The sequence below is a fragment of the Nycticebus coucang genome, chromosome 9, assembly GCF_027406575.1.
Source record: "Nycticebus coucang isolate mNycCou1 chromosome 9, mNycCou1.pri, whole genome shotgun sequence".
NCBI lineage: Eukaryota > Metazoa > Chordata > Mammalia > Primates > Lorisidae > Nycticebus > Nycticebus coucang.
Window position 1 is genome coordinate 112623833 of NC_069788.1, and position 22427 is coordinate 112646259.

Sequence of the window (22427 nt, forward strand, 5' to 3'; positions counted from 1 at the left end):
TGATAAAAGAATTCAAAAGGTACATGGAGGGCGGACCTGTGGCTCAAAGGGGTAGGGTGCTGGCCCCATATGCCGGAGGTGGCGGGTTCAAACCCAGCCCTGGCCAAAAACTGCAAAAAAAAAAAAATCAAAAGGTACATGGAGATAGGGCCATTTGTGTCACAACTCATCTGGCATTGTCTCCACTATTTGGGGAGAGACTAGAGCTGAGCTGAACAGTCACCCGCAGACTCACAGCTGTGCTGAGAGTGTATAGAACAATGGGAAGCTCTGCATTAATGTGCGAGACCAGAGTCTAAATTTCAGATCCAATAATGAATGTCCTTGAATGTTCTGTGTGGTATCTTGGAAATGTGAGAGGAACAAAAGTATGGTGAAAGTTACAGTTGTGACTCAGCATTCACTGTGCTCATTGGTATCTTTGGCATACCAAACTTAATCCAAAGACCCTGTAGTGACAGTGGTCACCTGGACCCTTTAATGTGTAGATATTTCCTAGAGATGTATGTGCACATCAGCTTGCCAGGGTTGCAGGGATAAATCTAAACAATTATAAACATGAGAACTTCGGTAGCTAACAAGCTTCTTAACTATTGGAGAGTACCAAAAAATTTCATTTACCTAGTGATTAAGTATCATGAAATGTTAGCCTCACAAGTTTACATTCACGCGAAGTCACTTCATTTCTCCACAGCACATTGAGTGATAGATAAAACAGGAGTTCAGTCAGCAGAAGGGAAAAGCATGTGAAGAAGGGGAGGGTCAGAGTTCAGCCCTCCACTTAATAGTAGGACTGTGATCAATACATGTCACTGGATGTCTTGTGCCCCTATTTCTTTATAGTGCTGGCTTTACCTCTCTGAGGAGTTCTTTTTTTCCCTAGACAGGTGAATCTTGAGTTCTAAGAACAAATCAAATAACATGGATGGGATTAAGTTCTTTTTCAAATGTGAGACACCAAAAATACTTAATTGTAACATGTAGTTAGCTCATCTATCAGATAACCAATCTGATATTCTCATTTTTAAAAAATTTGGTTCTCTATATGGTAAGTTGTATTTGTCAGGGTTCTGGTAGGACCATTCATTCACGGGGTAAGTGAAGAGAGTTTAACTGATGCACCCTGAGGCCAGCAAGAGTGAGGGTCAATCACCAGCCACAGGTCTGAGAGGCAAATGGAAAGCAGAGTTAGTGGAACCTAGTTCTGAGAGCTCTCCAAAAGAAGCTGTGGCCTTTGGTCACAGCCCCCACAGCCCACCAGGAAAGAAGTCAGGGAACTAACACTCCCATTTCACACTCCTGCCCTCTGCTTTCCTGCTGATACTTTCCACTGGCTAAGCCCATCTCTGTGGGTCATCCAGAAGTCAGTGTCCTGAGGGGTACGTAAAGCAGGGTGGAGATGAAGGGCAGAGTGGGTCTAGGAAGTCACACGTGGGGCTCTCTTGAAGGATATTAAAGCTGGTCTCAGTCTCACCAAAGATCTGACATGACCAGCTCATTTGCTGCTTCTACAGCACAAACTTCATCATCTCCTAAATCATTAACAGAAACAATATGCTGTACCATGGTTCTTTTTTTTTGTTTATTGTTTGGTAGAAAAACAAGTTCTTTAATACTTAGTATCAACATTTTACCAACTGCCACTGCTAGATTACAAAACGTCAAAGCCAAATTTGTTTGACACTAGGCCCTTAAATCTGACATTCATGTCACCATATTACAATCTGGAGCTGCGTACCCTGCTTTCTGGAAGGTGTCTCAATAAGGGCAAATTAAGGATTGTTTGAAACTTACAGTATTTAAGAATATTCATCATTCCTCCTAATGTCTATGGTAACAACAAAAAAAGAATCCAGAGATTTGCTATTGATACTGAGTTTAAGAAAGCTATGTTTAATGATTCTAAACTCCAGCCTTAGATTTCTGTGTAGAGACCCCAGTGAAATGGCCTCCCCTTCTCTCCTCTCCTGCTTCACCATGCCTCATGAGGCCCAGGCACCAACTAGTCAAGCAGCCTTACCAGTCTCATCATTAGGTTTCCTCCCAACAGCTTGTGGTGAAAGCAGCAGCTTTAATTTGGTTATTTTAGTTTTCACCATCTTTAGTCCTTAGAACTAAATTCTTTTTTTTAAACAAGAAAAAAAGAAAGGTGGGTGTTAACTATTCTATGGAATTTAACAAGAAAAATAGGTCCCTTTTATGAAAAGGACTTTCAAGCTCTCTGAGCACACTATTTAACCGAAACAACTTTACTGAAGCATCTCCACATACAATTTAGTGTCTTGCCCTCAGCAGCCAGATGGATGGGATCTGTGTCATAGTCATAAGCCTCTCTTTACTCCCCTTAATCAAATCGACACTTCTTCTGGCTGCACCCACAGAACTACCCATAGGAGAAACAATAAAGGTCCTGCTGGACAGCCATGAGCAGCCCCGGTCCTCCCCGGAAGCCCCCAAGCCGAGAAGAGAAGGCCACGCTGGGAATGTCGGCCTTGGAGGCGGGGTACGGAGAAGGTATGGTTCTGAGCAGCTGGGCGTCATTGAGGCTCCAGATTCTTGTGTAGCAGTCCTGGCCCACTATACAAGAGGCAAGACAGGCAGGTTAGAATGCAAAAGGACTCAATTGCTGTGGACATGACCATAAAAAAACTTCCCCTAGGTTTTCTATCTGCTATTTTGGTAGCACTCAACCTACTGGGGACATTGTATTAACCCTTTATTAGACTGGTTTTCCCTCCGTTGCCTGCGTGTGACACTGTCCAAGTGGAAATACAAAGCAAGCAACTGTGATTGTCTAATAGGTTTTACAGCAGGAACAGTGCATGCCTGGATCTCTTGCTAACTGTTCAGGACAGCTAATAAATAGGTGGTTTGTGGAGCTAAGGGAGGCTTGTTTTATATGATCATCTTTGGAGATATAAACTTTTGTTATTATGTAGGGCTAACTGGACAACTGTGGATTGAGGATCTGTTCATTAAAAAGGGCTGTCTTGAAGGTAAATCTTCGGTGACTCCAGCCATTGAGATGGACAGCAGAAGGAGAATCACGTGAAATTCCTCAAATAAAAATTTTTTTTTTTTTTTTGTAGAGACAGAGTCTCACTTTATGGCCCTCGGTAGAGTGCCGTGGCCTCACACAGTTCACAGCAACCTCCAACTCCTGGGCTTAAGCGATTCTCTTGCCTCAGCCTCCCGAGTAGAAATAAAAATTTATTAATTTCTCCTACTGCCATAATAAAAAAAAAACTTTTACACCAAAAAAAAAAAAATAGAATGCAAAAGGAAACATGTACATGTAGACATGCCTTCTCAAGACTGTTTAGAGCTAACCATGATTTCATGAGCGCCAAAACACACACTCACTAACAGCAAGTATTTCTATTGATAACAAGTCACCCCGTGCTCCAGAACTATAACTAGTTATAGGTATTTAAAGTGACAGGATGCACTGGTTGGCTGTGAAATGCTATGTGTGGCTCAAAAGGCATCCTGGCTAACAGCTGGGCATTTTGTTTCTCTTGGTATCAAGGGATATAGTGGGAGCCCAGCCCAGCCCACCTGGTCTGGAAAACAGGCAACTGATGTCCTTCTTATTGAAACAATAATCAGAAAGATGTGTTGACTTCATTGTATCCTGGGGACAGAGCAGGTTGACAACTCTCCCCAGAGCTCTTTTGGTTTAATGGTTCAGTCTTCTGGGCTTTTAAATTCTGAGGAATGTGCACAGAACCAGGGTTATAGGAGCCCAGACACATGCTGATGACGACCTGCAGCTGCCTGTCAACGCAGCTTAGGTCTTCTCTACTTTCTAGCACACAGAAGCTCTTCTGAGATAAAATTTGTGAAAAATAGATTTTAAAAGGAAGTGCTGGCATTGATAGGAGTAGTATGACTAAGAAAGTTCTAACAGGGCGGCGCCTGTGGCTCAGTGAGTAGGGCGCCGGCCCCATATGCCGAGGGTGGTGGGTTCAAACCCTAGCCCTGGCCAAACTGCAACAGAAAAATAGCTGGGTGTTGTGGCGGGCACCTGTAGTCCCAGCTGCTCGGGAGGCTGAGGCAGGAGAATCGCGTAAGCCCAAGAGTTAGAGGTTGCTGTGAGCCGTGTGACGCCACGGCACTCTACCCGAGGGCGGTACCGTGAGACTCTGTCTCTACAAAAAAAGAAAAAAAAAAAAAAAAAAAAAAAAAGTTCTAACAAAATGATTATTTCTTAGCCACAAAAGCACTTCATGGGAAGTAAGGACTTTCTGTAGAAATATAGTATTACCAGACTTGAGGATTCATGAAGACTAAAAACATATTTCTTAAATGTCAAGGGCCTATTTCACATGTAGAAACACTCATCTTTCATGCTGTCATACGGGGATGGTGGTAAAGGGACAAGGAAGCAGTTACTTTACAATGACCCTAACTTTTTTGCATCCCTGATGCAAATGTGAACAGAACAGGGAGCCCACATTTTTAGATAAACCTGTGCATGATGAGATGCTGCTGGCCGGATGAACAGACTCAAGCTCCAAAACCAGGTCCCTCCCCACCTCACCTGCCTGTTTCTGAAGTGTTGATTAAATGCTAATGTGGTAAACATCATGTCATGTCCCACTTACATGTGGACAGGAGATAGAGGCTCTCTAACTGGTAGACATTTAAAATGCTGTCTCCCCACTCAACCGTCCCTTGTTTCAGTTCTACTTCTGAGTAACCACCACTCTGTTGCTGAGTTGCTGGGGCTGAGTGATACCTGCCACCACGATTCCTTCTTCCTCGTGCACGTGCAAGGGCAGGTAGGCGTGCTCGTTAACGTGGCCTTCGTATTGCCTTATACACTTAGTGGCCCTCAGGTCCCACAGCTTGATCTGTGGGGAGAAGCAGGCACATGGTAAACCCTAGGTGTGAAGCCAGTAGAGCGAGAAGGTCTCCAGTGCTCTCTTTAGGTCATGAAGGTCTATATTTCAAACTCCCGAGCCCTTCAATCTATCAAAAGCAGGTGACCAGGTAACCCCACCCTCTTCACTCTAGCCCAGATTATGCTCATGTGAGCAGCAAAGCAGCTCTTGTGGACAGCCTACAACTTGCTTGGTCTCCAGCTACCTTTCTCCTGCATGATTATCTTGGCACAAAGGTTTCCTCTGCAGAACCCCTTTACCTGGCAGGGCTCTGGGACACACAATTCTGTGCTTCAGAAGGGCAGTGTTTCCTTACCTGTCCAGCCATGTCTGATGCCATCACCCATTGCTCTTCTTGAAGAATTTGCACAGAGGTCACTGCTGAGTCATGGAACAGGCGAGCAGCCCTCCACCCATTGCCTTGATTTCCACAGCGCAGGTCAATAGCAAAGATCTCCCCAGAGCGACAGCCATTAAACAGCAAAGGAGCCTATGGGAAGAGGGATTGCTTAGTGCCTAGATACTACTATACCCCCCTGAGACTGGGAAGAGCATATCCTCCTGAATACATCCCTTTCTTGCCTCCCCTCACGCAGCCCCTGGGTCAGAAGGTGTGGGGAGACATGTTTTGGTCAGGTTTTGGGTCTCAATGGAGTCAGGACAACACTGGATCCCATGTGTCCTCCAGCATCCTCTCCTTAGGGAACACACAGGACACAGCTGGCTGCACCGTCCCCTTCATCCTGTTTGTGAAACCCCAGTGAGAGCACCCTGTCTCCACCAAGGTCTTTGGTAAGACTGGGATGATGAGTGTGGAGTAGGAGATCAGAGATTCAAATAAGAATTTGTAGGGTTCTTATTAGAGGGGCAGATAGCCAAAGCAAGCCTAAATAATGAACTCTGTGCTTGCTGCCAAAGCAGGTCAACAGACTCCTTCCTCCTCACTTTCATAAAAAGATAGCATTTTCCACAGGGAAGCCTTTGAAATACAGTATTACTAAAATTTTGATTTTATATATAAAATGAACACTTTTGGTTTTTTTTGGAGACACAGTCTTCACTCTGATCCTCCTGCCTCACCCTTCCAGGTAGTGGGACTACAGGCAACTAATTTTTCTATTTTTACTAGAGACTGACTAGTCTCCAACTCCTGAGCTCAAGTGATCCTCCTGCCTCGGCCTCCCTGATTGCTAAGATTATAGAGGTGAGCTGCCATGCCTGGACTAATGTACAACTTGAGAATTATATATGAAACTATTAAGTGCTGTGAATTGGTACTTAAAGTATACATTTTAAAAGTGGTTTGTCCTGCTGGTTAAATACAAGTACCCAAGAATCACTAATAATTCATTCTAAAGCCAGCTTAGGCAGGCCTTTCTGGATCAGCCGCACTATTCACTTGGCTTAGACATATTCACAAAGTGATCTATTAATCCTTTCTGAAGCTCTTTTTCCCCTATAAAAGGGGGAGGAGAAGATACCACACAGGGGAATCCAATTTCTATCTAGCCAAATTTCTATTCTTGGCAACTCTGTATTACCCTTCCCAATCCGACCAACCAGGAGAGCAAACTGCTGGGTCAAGACATCACTGCTGGTCCCAAATGACTGCCGGTGCCCAGTCACCACATTGGTTAGTAGCACCCGCCGAGACAAGCCTGGCAGAGACAGAGATGGGCAGGTAAGACAAAGTTACATGTAGCCTGGGGGAGGGGACTGCTGGATGGGATCTTAAGGTCTGTTAAATCCTCTTTTCTGAGCACCTTGGCAAGGCAGGCTCACCTGTACTGAAACAGTTATTTGCCTGGATGTTCAGGGACCATGCACAGGACCAGGCACCAGGAATCCGGAAACTGCAGAGCATGCCAGGCCGGTCCACTCCTGCTAATCAGAATCAGAATATAGAGCATAGCTATCATCCAGGTAGGACAGAAACACCCTTAGCTGCCCAGAGCTGCTGCAAAGGTCTATTCCTTTGCTCCATTCTGGGTTTCATGGTTACAAGAGAGAGACACTCAGCTGGGCTCAAAAGTGGTTATTCTGAGAGTTAATGTATGTTAACATTCCCAGTAGTGTTAGGAATACTATCAGCTAATAGGGAGGCAGTGTGGTATCCACAGATAAGGTGGTTTTGATCCCAGATCACACTTCCAGCTCTGTGATCTCAAGAAAGACATTTTATTTTATATTTATTTATTTTTTGGAGACAGAGCCTCAAGCGGTTGCCCTGGGTAGAGTGCCGTGGCATCACAGTTCACAGCGACCTCCAACTCTTGGGCTTAAATAATTCTCTTGCCTCAGCCTCCCAAGTAGCTGGGACTACAGACACCCGCCACAACACCCTGCCATTTTTCAGTTGTAGTTGTCATTGTTGTTTGTCAGGCCCAGACTGGATTCGAACCCGCCAGCTCTGGTATGTGTGGCTGGCGCCTCAGCCGCTTGAGCTACAGGTGCCAAGCCAAGGAAGACATTTTAAAACTAAACTTTTACACTAATAAAGGACACAAATCATAAGGATATAGTTCAATGAAGTTATCACAAAGTAAAAATTGTTTTTGAGAGAGCTTCACTTGGGTCAAGTGCCTAGGTGTCACAGCTCACAACAACCTCAAACTCCTGGCCTTAAGAGATCCTCCTGCCTAAGCCTCCCAAGTAGCTGGGACTATTGATGCCTGCCACAATGCCCAGCTAGTTATCCTATTTTAGTAGAGATGGGGTCTTGCGCTTGCTTAGGCTTTTTTCAAACTCCTGAGCTGAAGCAATCCACCCACCTTGGCCACCCAGAGTGCTTCAATTACAGGGTGTGAACCTTGATGCCAGCACAACGTAAATATTCTTAACTCCCCAGGTTAAGAATTAAAACAGTCCAGTACCCCAAAGCCCTCTCATATTCCTTTCCCATTTACTACCTCCCTAACTCCCCTTACCCAGGGAACCACTATCCTGATTTCTAACGTTAACATTTAGTTTTGTAAGGCAAATTCTGAACCCGTTTTCCTCATCTATAAAATAGTGATAAGACACACCCCCATAAGCTCACGGTGTGAAGAAATGCCAGGCACTGGGCCAAGTGTGCATGAGCTCATCCAATTGTCTATGGAAGCGGATGGAGGACGGAGTGGTGCTGTCTTCATTTTACAGAAGGCTTTAGCAGTCTGAGCTGGTAGAGGGCAGAGCTGGGATCTGTGGCAGGTCTGCAGGTAGCCTGCAAGTTTAGAGGCTCGATCCTTGTCTTATTGATACTAATTCTCCAAAACACTGAAAACCTAGTATCTAGAATGCTGCCAGGAAGGAGTAGTCAAACTGCCTTCAGTCAGACTGTAAGTATCTCTATTAGTGCCTGTCATACAGTAGCAGCTTAATAGGTGTTTTCTGAATGATCTGTATAGGCAGGCCAAATTAATGCTCTGATCTCTTGAATTGGTTACTTACACATTATTTATTTTTTTGAGACAGAGTCTCAAAGCTGTCACCCTGGGTAGCGTGCCGTGGCGTCACAGCTCACAGCAACCTCCAACTCTTGGGCTTAAGCGATTCTCTTTGCCTCAGCCTCCCAAGTAGCTGGGAGATACAGGCGCCTGCCACGACACTTGGCCATTTTTTTTGTTATTGTTGTAGTTGTCATTGTTGTTTGGTGGGCCGGGCTGGATTTGAACCCGCCAGCTCCGGTGTATGTGGCTGGCACCCTAGCCGCTTGAGTTACAGGCGCTGAGCTTGGTTACTTACACTTTAATACTACTCTGGCTGCTGAAATGATCCAAAAGGAATATAAAAAGGAGCAGACACTGTAAAAACGCATGTTTCTGGTCCTGATCCTGGGACAGAAATAGAATCTTCCCACAGTGCTTCTTTAGAGTGTCCCCACCCTGCAAGCACTGACTCCACTCAGCCAGCCTGTGGTCCTCATACGTCCCCTGAGCCACCGCAACACAGCTTGCAACGGGCAGAAGACAAGAGACCTCTCACAGAGCACTGACTTCTGGAAAGGTAAAGGACCCTGTACCTGGGTGACTACTGACGAACAATGATGCGGGGAGCAGGGTGGCACAGCCTGGAGTCTCTGCAAGGCCCATGAGGCATAGCCTAGAAAAAGCTGTTAAGGATAGTCAAGTACAAGGCTCCCCTCTAGGAGAAGTATGGGCATTTACCCTTCAAAAAATTATGCAACACACAAAGCAGGACGAAGAATAACACCTAATATCCAGATTTTATACACGTTTACATTTACTTTTTTTTTTTAAAAGGAAAATTCATGGAAGCAGTTAAAAGCCTTCTCTGACTCCTTCCCAGTCTAATTCTCCCTTCCCTTTACCTGGAATTGCCCTTCTCAAATTGGTAGAAGTTCTTTCTGGCCCATGCTATATTTTCAGTATTTGTCCATTAACACTGTATAGTACCATTTGGTTTTTTTTTTTTTTTTGGCCGGGGCTGGGTTTGAACCTGCCACCTCTGGCATATGGGACCAGCGCCCTACTTCTTGAGCCACAGGCGCTGCCCGTACCATTTGGTTTTAACTTCTTTTTTTGAGACAGTCTCACTTTGTCACCCATAGTAGAGTGCCCTGGTGTCCTAGCTCACAGCAACCTCAAATTCCTGGGCTCAAGTGATCCTCTTGCCTCAGCCTCCCAAGTAGCTGGGACTTTAGGCACCCGCCACAACATCCGGCTATTTTTTAGACACGAGGTCTTGCTCTGACTCAGACTGTTCTCAAATTCATGAGCTCAAGCAATCCACCAGCTTTGGCCTCCCAAAGTGCTAGGATTACAGGTGTGAGCCACTGTGCCCAGCTTAATCTTTTTCTTTTCTTCTTTTTTTTTTGAGACAACAGTCTCACTCTGTCACTCTGGGTAGAGTGCCATGGGGTCACAGCTCACATCAACCTCAAACTCTTGGGCTTGAGCAATCCTCTTGCCTCAGCCTCCTGAGAATCTAGTACTACAAGAGGCCACCACCACCATACCTAGCTAGTTTTTCTATTTTTTAGTAGAGATGAAGTCTTGCTCTTGCTCAGGGTGGTCTTCTGAGCTTAAGTAATCCACCCACCTCGGCCTCCCAGAGTGCTAGGATTACAAACATGAGCCAATGAGCCTGGCCTTAACTTACTACTTTTTTTTTTTGTAAAAGATGAGGTCTCACTCTGTCACCTAGCCTGGAGTATTAGCAAATGATCATAGTTCACTGCAGCCTCCAAGTCCTGGGCTTGCGGATCTTCCCACTTCAGCCTCCCAAGCAGCTAGGACTTATAGGCACATGCCACCATAACTTTTTTTTTTTGAGACAGAGTCTCATTTTGTCACCCAGGTTAGACTACAGTAGCATCATCATTGCTCACTGCAACCTCAAACTCTTGGGGTCACGTGATCCTCCTGCCTCAGCCTCCCAAGTAGCTGGTAATTCAAGCTGGTAATTATAGGCTCAAACCCAGGTAATTATTGTATTTTTGGTAGAGATGGGTTCTTGCTCTTTTTTTTTTATTATTATTATTAAATCATAGCTGTGTACATTAAGGCAATCATGGGGCACCATAGGGTTCTTGCTCTTGCTCAGGCCGGTCCTGAACTCCTGGCCTCAAGTATTCTTCCTCCTTTGGTCTCCTGAAGTGTCAGCTAGCTAAGATTATAGGTGTGAGCCACAACTGGCTGATGCCAGCTAACTTTTAAAAATTGTAGAGATGGGGTTCTCACTATGTTGCCCAGGCTGTTCTTGAACTCCTGGGCTCAAGTGGTCTTCCTCCTTCAGCCTCCCAAGTAGCTGGCATCATAGGCACAAGCCACTGCACCTAAGCCAGCTTATTTTTAAAACGCATGGCAGTGGCACTGCAATGAGAATCTTCTACAACTTTCAATCTCCATTGTCCCTTAGATTCATCTATGTTGATGCACACAGTTCCAGTCCAGATGGACTAGATAAATTGCAAATATACCACAATATAGCCAGTCTCTCTTGCTGACAGCACCTAGGCTATTTTCAGTTTCTTTGCTCTGCTGCTGGAATGGCCATCTCTTCCTGTTGCTTTACTTCCCACACTCATGTGTGGGAGTTTCTCTTAAGTAGAGTTTCTGAAACCCATAGTAAGAACTTCATTTTACATTGAGATGTAATATACACAAATATTTAAAACAAAAGTTTCATAAGATATTAGCCCTTATTAAATTAATTATTTTCTAGTTATTTCATTAAGAAAAAAACACTTCTCTTTCCTTCCGGCCAGAGATGCCATCTTTCAGTTATTCACAAAAATGATGAACACACAGAGAAAGAGGAAGGGCACCCGGTACATGTTCTTTAGGCCTTTTAGAAAACATAAGAGCTGTTCCTTTGGCCACAGACATGCAAATCTACAAGAAAGGTGACATTGTAGACATCAGGCATGCCCCACACATATGACCATGGCAAAGCTAGAGGAGTCTACAGTGTTCCCCAGCATGCTGATGACATTGTTGTAAACAAGGGCAAGATTCTTACTAAGAGGATTGATGTGCATATTAAGCACTCTAAGAGCTGAGATAGCTTCCTGAAACACGTGAAGAAAAATGATCAGAAAAAGAAGCCAAAGAAAAAGGTACCTGGGTTTAACTAAAGCACCAGCCTGCCCCACCCAGAGAAGTGCACTCTGTGAGAACCAATGGAAAGAAGCCTGAACTGGTGGAAACCTATTCCCTAAGAATTTATAGTATAAAGATATAAAAAATAAAAAAGTCTACTGTAAATTACTATTAAAAAAAGAAAAAAAACCCACTTCTCAATAAATTGAGTTAATGGCTCACTGACAAATCATAACCTGCAGTCTGAACACACTGTGTTACTGTCTGTACCTAAGGTGGGATTACAGGGGACATACATCGTCAACCTAAAAATATCAGTTTACTTATGCCAGCAGTTTTCCAGATTCTTCACATTTGAAAAAAACTTGGCATTATCAGCCCTCATAAATTTGGTTATTAATATTTTAAGTTGCTTTTCCCTTACTACATGTGGGGATAACAAGTCACAGGATAGTCATTTAGGTTTCCTTTTCTTCGAATTGCCTTTTTATCTCCTTTACCTATTTGTCTGTCTTCTGGTTGATTTGATTTCTCTTCCTTTCCCTTCACAGCCAAACTTCCTTCCTGAGAAGCCTATGTTTATCCTTACTGCCTTATGTTTCTTTCAGGCCTGACCTTCATCTTTCCAATGAAATGTTCTCACCAAGGTCTAACACTCTAGTTTCTAAATCTGATGGAAACAAGCCAGTCCCACCCTGTGGCCACATAACCCTGGTTCTATGACACACTCCTTCCTTGGCCTCTGACTCACCTCTTTTGGTCCATCCTTGGTCCTTCTACCGCCGGATTCACAGGCTAGAACCTAAACCTGTCTCTTCAATCCCTTTCCTCACTCTGCTGCATTAAGTTCATGCTCCTACTAGTCTTGCAGCAGCCTTCCATCTGAGGGCTCATCCTCACCAGTTTATCCTCCCACACCAACAAAACTGTTTAAACAATGACTCCACAATCACAATCCTCCAGGGGGATCCCACAGTTCCAAAGATTCAGTCTTGAAAGCACTACTTACGCAGGGACATCATAGATTCCAAACTGCTTCCACCCTATACCAACTCTCTTAATTCTTTTGTTAGGAGATCCTGGTTATCACCTCCAGGAAGGCTGGTGCAATGCCTGCATTCCTCTCGCATGCAACTGACTGCCTGATGAACAAACAGCCTGTCTCTTGCTCCTTGTACAGGGACTTTTTTTTTTTTTTTTTTGTAGAGACGGAGTCTCACTTTATCGTCCTCAGTAGAGTGCCATGATGTCACATAGCTCACAGCAACCTCCAACCCCTGGGCTTAGTTGATTCTCTTGCCTCAGCCTCCTGAGCAGCTGGGACTACAGACATCCGCCACAATGCCCGGCTATGTTTTTGTTGCAATTTGGCTGGGCCCGGGCTTGAACCCGCCACCCTCAGTATATGGGGCAGGTGCCCTACCCACTGAGCCACAGGTGTTACCCGTTGAACAGGGACTTTATATGCTTAAGAGATGTTAGTTAGGTGACTGCACACTTACCTCACTGAAAAATGCAAATACCTGCAGGACAACCAAGCAACTCTTGACCATTTGAATATGTGATGTATATGCGACATATTGCCTTGGGTGGTAAACTACATGTTAAACACCTCTAGTAAATGAAGGCTGCTGAAACTCTAAATGGGAACACTGCTGCTTCCTAAGTAAACCACTTTTGCCTCTAGGTTTAGAGGGCAAAGAAGTTACTGTGGTAAAACCCAGCTTACACTCAAACTCTGTATACATACAAAGAATGCACTCTAACTTCCCCCCACTTTGGGGGGGGGAATGCGGAATATTAGTCTGAACGAGGTAACCACTTCTGTAAAGGGAAAAAGCTCTATGAACTTCAGTAGAAATACAAAAACTCTTCAGCACAAAAGCCTGATTACCCAAAATAACCACTAGAAGACAAGCCACTGATCAAACTACAACAGACCATACTCTCTAAGCACCATTATGTGTATTGTTATTCTCTCTTTTGCCCACCGAGAAGAGCATGAGAACACGCCATCGTGAGAGGTGAGAGTGAGAGAAATGAGAAACAAGAACATCTCATTTCTCTCTGCAAAGCTTGGCCTCTTCCGTCCTGATAATATCATCATTCGTTTAACAGGTGGTTCCATCAGCCTACAGAGTCTGATCAAATGGAGGCCACATAAACCTTTCAATTTATTGAGCATATTGTTTTGTGCTTTACAGTGAATTATTATTTATAATCAGATCTCCAATGTACTCTAGGCTTTGAAACTGTTTGAAATCATGCCATGAAACAGATTAAGAAAGAAAAAGGTTCTGATTCAACTATCATTTGATGAGGTTTAGTGATGTGCCAGAAACCATGCTAAATGCATTCATCAAAGTTAACTAATGTTAATATAATGACAATTCATGAAATAGGTATTAAATGCCATGCATAAATGGTCAATAATTTCAAAAATTCATTTAGTATAAGAAAGAAGAGACCAGGCAAGGTTGGCTCATGCCTATGATCCTCGAACTCTGGGAGGCTGAGGCAGTAGGATAGTCTCCCTCTGTCACCCTGGGTAGAGTGGCCATGGCATGATAGCTCACAGTAACCTCAAACTCTTGGGCTCAAGTGATCCTCTTGCCTCAGCCTCCCGAGTAGCTGGGACTACAGGTGTCACCACGACACCCAGTTTGGTTTTTCTATTTTTAGTAGAGGGTCTCACTCTCGCTCAGGTTAGTCTTTAATTCCTGAGCTCAGGAGATCCAAGTGCCTAGGCCTCCCAGAATGCTGAGATTACAGACCTGAGTTACCTCGCCTGGCTAGGAGAGCTGCTTTGAGCTTAGGAGTTCAAGACCACCCTAAGCAAGAGGGATACCCTATTTCTACTAAAAACAGAAAAGTAGGGTGGGGCACAGTGCCTATAATCCTAGCACTCGGAGAGGCCGAGGCAGATGGATTGCCCTGAGCTCACAGGTTCGAGATCAGCCTGAGCAAGACTGAGACCCCATCTCTAAAACATTGTGGTGGGTGCCTGTACTCCCACCTACTTGGGACGCTGGGGCAATAGAATCACTTGAGCCCAAGTTTGAGGTTGTTGTGAGCTGTGACACCATAGCACTCTACTGAGGGCAACAAAGTGAGACTCTGTCTCAAAACAACAAATCAAAACAGAAAAGTTAGCTGGGTGTTGTGATGGGTGCATGTAGCTACTACTCCAGAGGCTGAGGTGGAGAATGACTTGGGCCCAGGATTTTGAGGTTGCTGTGAGCTAGGCTGATGCCATGGGACTCTAGCCTGGGCAACAAGGTAAGACTCTTGTCTTAAAAAAAAAAAAGAATAAATGAAGGATAGGAGGCACTAACATGAAGCTTTGGGTCAAACAAGTCCTATGCAACATCAACAGCCTCCAAGGGTCCCAGAGGAAGAATCCAGTTAACATGACACTGCACTACTGTGCTTCTAGCAAAAACCTCTTGACTGTGTTCTGGGAAGGCAGAGACTAGAGCAATGAGTATTATAGAAAGCCTGTTAAAAAGCCATCATTGACAGGGACCCTAGACTCAGCCCACAGACTCATGCCCAGTAGCAAAGGAACCCTGTTCTCTGACCCTGCCTTCAACCTACCCTGGGAGGGCCCTTCCTGCTTTCCTATTTAGCCTGGGAGGATTGAGGGTTCGAGCCCGGTGCCATATGCCATGGTGGGAGTGGGCAGACTGCCTGGGTTCTAATCCTGTCTCCACCACGTACACATCAAGTTTCAGGACAGCGTCTGGCACATAGTGACGTTAATATCATCCTGAGAAACAGCTATCAGGGGACCGAACTCCTCTGTGCTCCTTTTTTACCCAGGGGTATTGCTTTTGTGTAAAAACACTGTGGGAAAGCAGGGTCTTGCTATGTTGCCCAGGCTGGTCTCAATCAAACCCTTGGCCTCAAGTGATCCTCTTGCCCTGTCCACCTAATTTGCTGGAATTACATGTATGGGACACTGTGCCTAGAACCACTGCTTTTTCTAAAGTGTGAGACGTTAAGTACAGCATGGCCCAGCTCTCTGGCCACCAAGATGCCATCTCACAAAGCCCACAAATGCCTAGGTCCGCATCAGGGTGCGGTCTTCTCACCAAACCTCGTCAGATCTGCCAAAGGATACAGAATGTGGGAATCTAAGTGATTCAGCGAAGCCCAGCACACAGAATTCACCTGGTAAGAAAGCACACAGCAAGACAGAAATATTGTTTTAACTGCCAACTGATGCAGAAAAACAGTAAAATGCTCCCCTGTAGAATAATTTGTGGGGATATAGACATCTCACTTCTTTAGGTCTTACTCCTCTTCAAATGAACTAAACAAAAATTCTGAGGATAGGAGATATGCCTGGCAGGCCAGATAGGACCTTGAGTGGGACAGGGAGAAAGTAATCCCCAAGATCTAGTCCTTTAACACCAGCATGTGTCCCACAGGGAGATATTTGGTGTATCTGGTATCCCATGCAGGCTGGGCTGAATTCTCTAGAATGGCAGAGGACAAGCCTAACTCCAAAAATGTACTGTATCTTACTTCACCTAGAAATTATTTTCAACCTGTGTCCATCTTATGGCTCAAGTGAGCATCAAGTCCTAGCTTCTCTGAGATGTAGTCATCGCCTCACTACAATTTAAAGGTTGCCCCCTTGACAAGGAGCTCTGCAGATTTATTTAAACCTCAGTGTTGGCCAGAAATGCTGAATCCTGCATTATCCCGGTGCACAAGGCAGGACCCCTCCCCATCCAGGGCATGGTCACCACAGCCCGTGTCCCAGGAATTCTGTGCCTTGGTGGGGGATCCTTTGGAGCAACTCTTGACCCTCCTGGAAGTAAGGTCCTTACCACTAGTTAAAGCACTGCCTCCACCTTCCCCAAGCGTCTAAATTCATTTCTCTTTTATGACAAGAAACTCTTGGGTCCTTTTTCTTGCCTTGCGGTTCTCAGGAACTAGAAATCCAATTGTTCTGGGGAAATGAGAACCACGACTTGCCTTCTTCCCAAAGTTCTCTACTCTGAAGTTGGCTAACCACCCTGAAGGCAAATGTGCTGCAAGGCTAAAGGGATGGGCAGCGCACCTTCCGGTTGGTGAAGTAGAGGTTTTCGTGCATGTGCACCTTGAGCGAGGGGATCTTCAGACCACGCAGGTTGATGATCCCGTACTTGGAACCTCCAACTTTAACATCGTTCACAGTGAAGAGCCGGTCACTATTGGTATCCGCCTAGAAGAGGGCAGTGGGCAGTCCGTGACCTCCCAAGCTAAGCTGGGTTGGCTGCTTAGATCACCTGCCCATGTCTTCAGGCCTCATGCTCTGTGCATTTTCACTAGGGAGAGCTCCTCTTCATAAGGGAGCATGGAGACAACTCACTCACCCTACTCGGGGAGCTATATCTGGGCAAAGACAGCAGGAGTCTGGTCCAACAATTCAGAGCAGGGAGGAGGATGGCAGTGTGACGGCACAGCCACGATGTCTAAGATCTACATAGACCTGAAACCCCACTCAGAATTGAGTTGGGGCGAGTCCCAGCATGCACCCAGAGGATATGTGTCCTGTGCCATCACAAAAGCCATGCAGCAACATGGAAAATGCTAGTTTCTATTCCTTATGCACAATTATCACCACCAAGGAAAGAAAACTCTGGGCTCAAGCGATTCTCTTGCCTCAGCTGGGACTATTGGCACCTGTCTCAATACCTGGCTATTTTTTTTAGAGACAGGGTCTTGCGCTAGCTCAGGCTGGTCTTGAACCTGTGAGTTCAGGCAATCCAACCTTGGCATCCCAGAATGCTAGGATTGTAGGCTTGAGCCAACCTCGCCTAGCCCAAGGATGTGAGTTATTTTTAAGATTATCTTCTCTTATTTTAAAACATGATATAATTAATAATTATTTCAAAGCAAAATCTCTACTTACATGCTTTGTATATATTAATAAAGATATACAAACACATGGGTTTAGATACTGGTGAAACTGCACCAACTTTGCAAGTTTACTCAGGAAGAGCAGTCGTATTCCTGGAACAATCAATACTGGTGACTAGAGTCAAGATCTGAAAAATTGCTCTGTGGGTGGCGAACTGCCTTTCCTAGCTCTCTCTGGTCACACCAGCTACCCAGAGTCACCTGTAACGTTCGGCAACAGGGACGATGTACCAAGGGCCACACACACACACACACACACACACAACAGCTTGTGTAAGCTGAGACAAGCATGGATCAAGGGGCTTAGGTTGTAATACACAGCAAGTGCACACCAGACTCCACACACACTGACCTCCACCAGCCCTACCTGCTCTACCCCAGGAAAGGGGATCTGGAGGGGAAACTACCACAAAAAAGTATTCTCCTGATTCAGGTATAACTGTACCCCAGACACATGGAGAGTAAAGTCCAAGGGTCAGTTGGTAGCATTAGCCTCTGCTTCTGCCAGGATACTGGGCTCAGGCTTTTTTTGCTTCTGTGTCCTCCTCTCACTCTCCTTGGCCACCAAGAGGATGGGGAGAGCTCCTCTTCACATGGCCCATAGAGAGGTGAGGCTCCATTTGTTTGCAGTGAACCCTCTACTTCTCTGCCAATACTTCTTTGGCCTCAGCTTTCAGCTCAGGTCTTAACCAAAAGCAGAGTAAACTTTCTACTCCCTGCAAATGATGTGGTGGAGGTGTGCCAACGTGCAGGTCCAGGGACACAGACCTGCAGGCCCCTGCCACTGATGCACATTGGAGCTTCAGGTTTAACATCAAATCTTGTCCCAGTTTAGGAAGGATTAGAAGTCCCTGGGCTATCGAGTAACTTTCCATCTGCATATACAACACAGCCAAAGAGAAGTTACTTTGTAATGGTTCTTAGGTGTGGCTGGGCCCAGGCTCTAATGTCAAATGACAGAGCTGAAGTAGAGGTGCTGAAGTTCATAGCACAACCTGCCCTGCCAGGTCAGTTCCTATCAATGGGTAGCCAGAGGCAGTTTAGGATGGTAAAGCAAAGACACCACCACTTTTACAGCAACTGGCTCCTGCACAGCTAGGCTTGATAATACCAACACCAAGCCACAAAGCATCCAGGCAGCCACACCACCAGCAGCCATAGATGTTTCCCCCCAACTCACCAGTATGAGGTTAAATCGGTCGCTTGCCAAAGCAGAGGGATCTGAGCTGTGAATGTGGACCTTCTTTCTCTGCATGCAGCTCACACGCAGCTCGTGGGCTAAACTGCAGAGGGAATTGGGGGTGGGGGGAAAGGACATGGATGCCATAACGAACATCCATGAAGACTCAGGGGTTTCTCCCCTTCCCCACCCCCTAAAGACCACTTCTCCTAGTTGGCCTTCTTCATGTTACTCCTTAGCAATGCACTTGAGCAAAACTCCAGGTACTCTGAAAATTAAGTTTTCCTACAGAATGCAGAGGAGAGAGAAAACAAAAGAACTGGGTGGCCATTCACAGAATCAGAGAGAGCTGGAACTAGAGAAGTCTGTTCCTACATTACCTAGCACAGCTGCTGTTTCTCTGATGTACCTAGGGATGTGGCCACCCACTATATTAGCGCTTCTCTTTCCCACAGCACTTCCCTACAAACAATGAAGCCTATTTTTAGGGTGAAAAACAGATCTAACTAGACTTCTAACTCTTTCTCTCAGCACCTGCCTGATAACCTCCCTGCTTGGCTGGCTTTCCCTGAAGAGGCAGTACCCCAAGATGAAGAGTGCTGTGTCCCCAGGAAGCACTTTGAATGCACATTTCTTCATGCAACCGTGTACAGCCAGGGTTAGAAGCTCAGATGTTAGAGTCAGATAGTTCCCACCCTTCTAGCTTGACCTTTAGCAAATCATTCCACTCTGAGCCACAATTCTTCTTCAGGAAACGAAAAGTATCTACCTTTCTCACAGGATTTAGTTAGAACTGTGTCAGCCATCCCAAGCATTTTGATTAAGCTTAATACACACATCCATTTTTTTTTTTTGAGACAGAGTCTCAAACTTTTGCCCTGGAAGAATGCCGTGGTGTCACAGCTCACAGCAACCTCAATCTCTTGAGCTTAAGCCATTCTCTTGCTTCAGCCTCCCAAGTAGCTAGGACTACAGGCACCAGCCATAACACCCGGCTAGTTTTTGGTTGTAGTTGTCATTGTTGTTTGGCAGGCTCAGGCTGGATTCGAACCCACCAGCTCTGGTGTATGTGGCTAGCACCCTAGCCACTGAGCTATACGTGCCAAGCCCACACACATCCATTTTTGGTCACAACTCATTAGATGGAAGAGAAGGAGGCAGACATCGCAAAGGAATGAAGATGTAGAACCTTCTATTAAAAATGACTTATGAGGGGCAGTGCCTGTGGCTCAAAGGAATAGGGCGCTGGCCCCATATGCCGGAGGTGGCGGGTTTGGGTTCAAACCTGGCCTTGGCCAAAAACTGCAAAAAAAAAAAAAAGATTTATGAGTAACAGAGAGTAAACAACTTGAGTAATTTCTGCCTAAACCCCCATCCTTTCTTCCTAGGCTCCTGCAAGAGTCTCCTTCTTGCCATAGAGAAAATGAGCGCCTCAGGGCTGGCTGAAGCAGCAGACACAGGCTGTGAACTGGAGTCCCTCAACTGTTAAGACTCTTACAAGGTAGCCACATGGTCTATCCTGATTGGATTCTTGGACCATGGAAGTAACAAACAGGAAAAGAGCATTCATGAGAAAAATGTAACAATGAGCATTGTCTTACCGGCAATAATTGGTGACATTGAGAAAACCCAGCTGGCTTTTTCGTAGCATGGAAGATGCATTAAATCCCAATCTGGCTATTTTCTAAGTTAAAAAACAAAAGTTATTTGTTAAAGGATAACAGAATGTTTTTAGTTACATAGGATGCAATAAAGGCAACAGGTACTAAACTGGCAGAAATTATACACATGAAAATCTGATGGTGTCTTTTGTAAGAGGAAAAGCCCAAAACAAGAAAGCACATGTGAGTTGGAACTTTCAGCAACTCTATGCTATCTCCCCCTCCATTCACACCTGGAGAGATGAAGCCACTAAGCTAGTGAGCATGGCAGTGGGACTGGAAACTCAGGTCTCCTCTGGACTCCCTATTCCACCTATGGGACAAGACTTCCTGTCCTATTTTGTCCTACAAAATACCCCCATCTAAGCCTGTCTTCAAAAGTTCCCATGGCGTTCCAAATCATCCATCCTGGTTTTCTACCTAAAATAAAGTTACTGAAATAGTATCTCACTTCTTCCCAAGATTCTCTCAGGGCATAATATCGGAACTGCTGGTGATACTTAGCAAACAAAAAATAGGAGGTGGGAGGAAAGGATTTCTTGCTTGCTCTTACTTTTATCATCATTTTCTTCTTAGGGACTATCTGGGGTCACATGCCCTAAAGTGCCCAAACTGTCACAGGGGCATCTAACAGACATCCTTTTTAGCACTGGATGGATGGGTGCTGGCAGGAGTGGAGGGGAGAAGGTGACCCTAGGGGTGTAGAGCCCACCTTTATCTGATTGTCCTCTTCCTCAAGCAGCTGCAGTCTTTTTTTCTCCATTTCCTTTTGCAGGATGCTCTCCCTTGTGAGGGGGTTGCAGTTGTTATGTCCAGGGAGCAAGCGGAAGTAGCGTTTCTTTTCAGGGTCGAAGTAATACCCTGGTAGGTCTTCAGTCAAAAAAACTAAATTCACTAACTTAAAACATTGTTACCTGACCGTCTAGTAAGGAACCCAGTGGCCTATCTACCACCCCTCACATTTGCCTATCCTCTGTAGGCCAACGGGTGGGCTGCCACTGTCAGGCACTATCCTGGACTCAGTTCAATCCTAGGGGTGACCTTTTGCCTCAGGATCACGGTTCCTGATGCCCCCAGTTCCTTCATCGAGTAGTTCAGTTTTCTTCTAGAATTCCTTCCAAGCTAGCAATGGGCTGGTAATACACATTCAAGTGAAGAGACACGGAGATACATATCTGAGCCCTGGCTGAAGAAGAGCAGCCAGATGAAAAGGCAAGATTAGGTTTCATCTATTTCCCAGGGGCGGGCCCAGAGGAGCCCTACCTAGCAGACTGCCTTACCTGGCACAGAAGAACTCCCAGCTGTGCTAGATGAGGTTGATGGGGACTCATCATCTCCACCACTGGAATCCCGAATGCTCTGCAGTGCTCCTGGGTTGTACCTGATGACATACAATGGTGGTAACATGCAGCTCAGGACATGGACGCCTAGTCATTCTCTGACTTAGAGGTTTTATATAGGCGGTTATGTAGCCTTCACTCCTGAATGTCTGACCTCTCTGCGTACTAGAGGACCACTGAGCCCCCTAATACAAACATAGCAAAATAAGGGCAAGGTTTTAGTTTCTGGTTCTTTGTTTTTCTTTTCTCATAAAAAAGGATGCATGTCACAATAATTCCCTCTTACCTCTTCATTCTAGCATTCTGTGAGGTCTTTTGGAATTTTTCAGATAAAGAGAACAGAAATCTTTGTCAGTGAGAATACTACCAGCTGGGCTCATTTGTCAGCTTAACAGCAGTTTTAAGGCTAAGTGAATTTCATTCTTTGTTGGATTTGGTAGTAAAGAGTTTAAATTTACAGATGGAGAAACTGGGGTTCAGGGAACAGAGATTATTTGCTCAGTAACACTGGGATAGAACCATGGTTAACATACTCAAGTGTGAAGTCACAAGCAGCTTTTATGGCAATTACAGGCTTAAGGATATGATGATTAAGTGAGACCTTATTTTAGCATCCAAATAAAATTCACTTCAAAATCAAGAATATCGGCTGGGTAAGGTGGCTCATGCCTATAATCCTAGCACTCTGGAAGGCCAAGGCAGGTGGATCGCTTGAGCTCACAAGTTCAATACCAGCCTGAGCTAGACTGAGACCCCTGTCTCTACTAAAAATAGAAAAACCGAGGCAAGAGGATGGCTTGAGCCTAAGAGTTAGAGGTTGACACTCTACCCAGGGCGACAGCTTGAGACTGTCAACAAAACAAAACAAAACAAAAACAAAATCAAGAATACCCTCCACATAC

The 22427-nt window shown here is 45.2% G+C and overlaps 1 protein-coding gene and 1 non-coding gene across 3 annotated transcripts in view; one reads left to right on the forward strand and one right to left on the reverse strand.

The window, feature by feature from the left end:
- Nucleotides 1-125: 125 nt before the first annotated feature.
- Nucleotides 126-22427, reverse strand: part of DCAF4 (DDB1 and CUL4 associated factor 4) — a 35099-nt gene continuing 12797 nt past the window's right edge. The window contains exons 3-14 of one of the 2 annotated variants that reach the window (XM_053601642.1): nt 21466-21566; nt 20898-21055; nt 20126-20208; nt 18525-18627; nt 16503-16646; nt 15555-15604; nt 8890-8969; nt 6669-6767; nt 6447-6544; nt 5203-5376; nt 4742-4856; nt 126-2577 (exon numbers count right to left, since the gene is read on the reverse strand). In XM_053601642.1, the coding sequence (XP_053457617.1) occupies nt 2384-2577; nt 4742-4856; nt 5203-5376; nt 6447-6544; nt 6669-6767; nt 8890-8969; nt 15555-15604; nt 16503-16646; nt 18525-18627; nt 20126-20208; nt 20898-21055; nt 21466-21566 (1399 nt within the window). In that variant the 3' untranslated portion in view covers nt 126-2383. Of the gene's footprint in view, nt 2578-4741; nt 4857-5202; nt 5377-6446; nt 6545-6668; nt 6768-8889; nt 8970-15554; nt 15605-16502; nt 16647-18524; nt 18628-20125; nt 20209-20897; nt 21056-21465; nt 21570-22427 lie in introns of both variants that reach the window. The other variant, XM_053601641.1, reaches the window with a different exon arrangement.
- On the forward strand, nt 2586-2706 carry LOC128595214 (small nucleolar RNA SNORA32). The gene has a single exon (XR_008382863.1). It is a non-coding gene; the product is annotated as a small nucleolar RNA SNORA32 (small nucleolar RNA).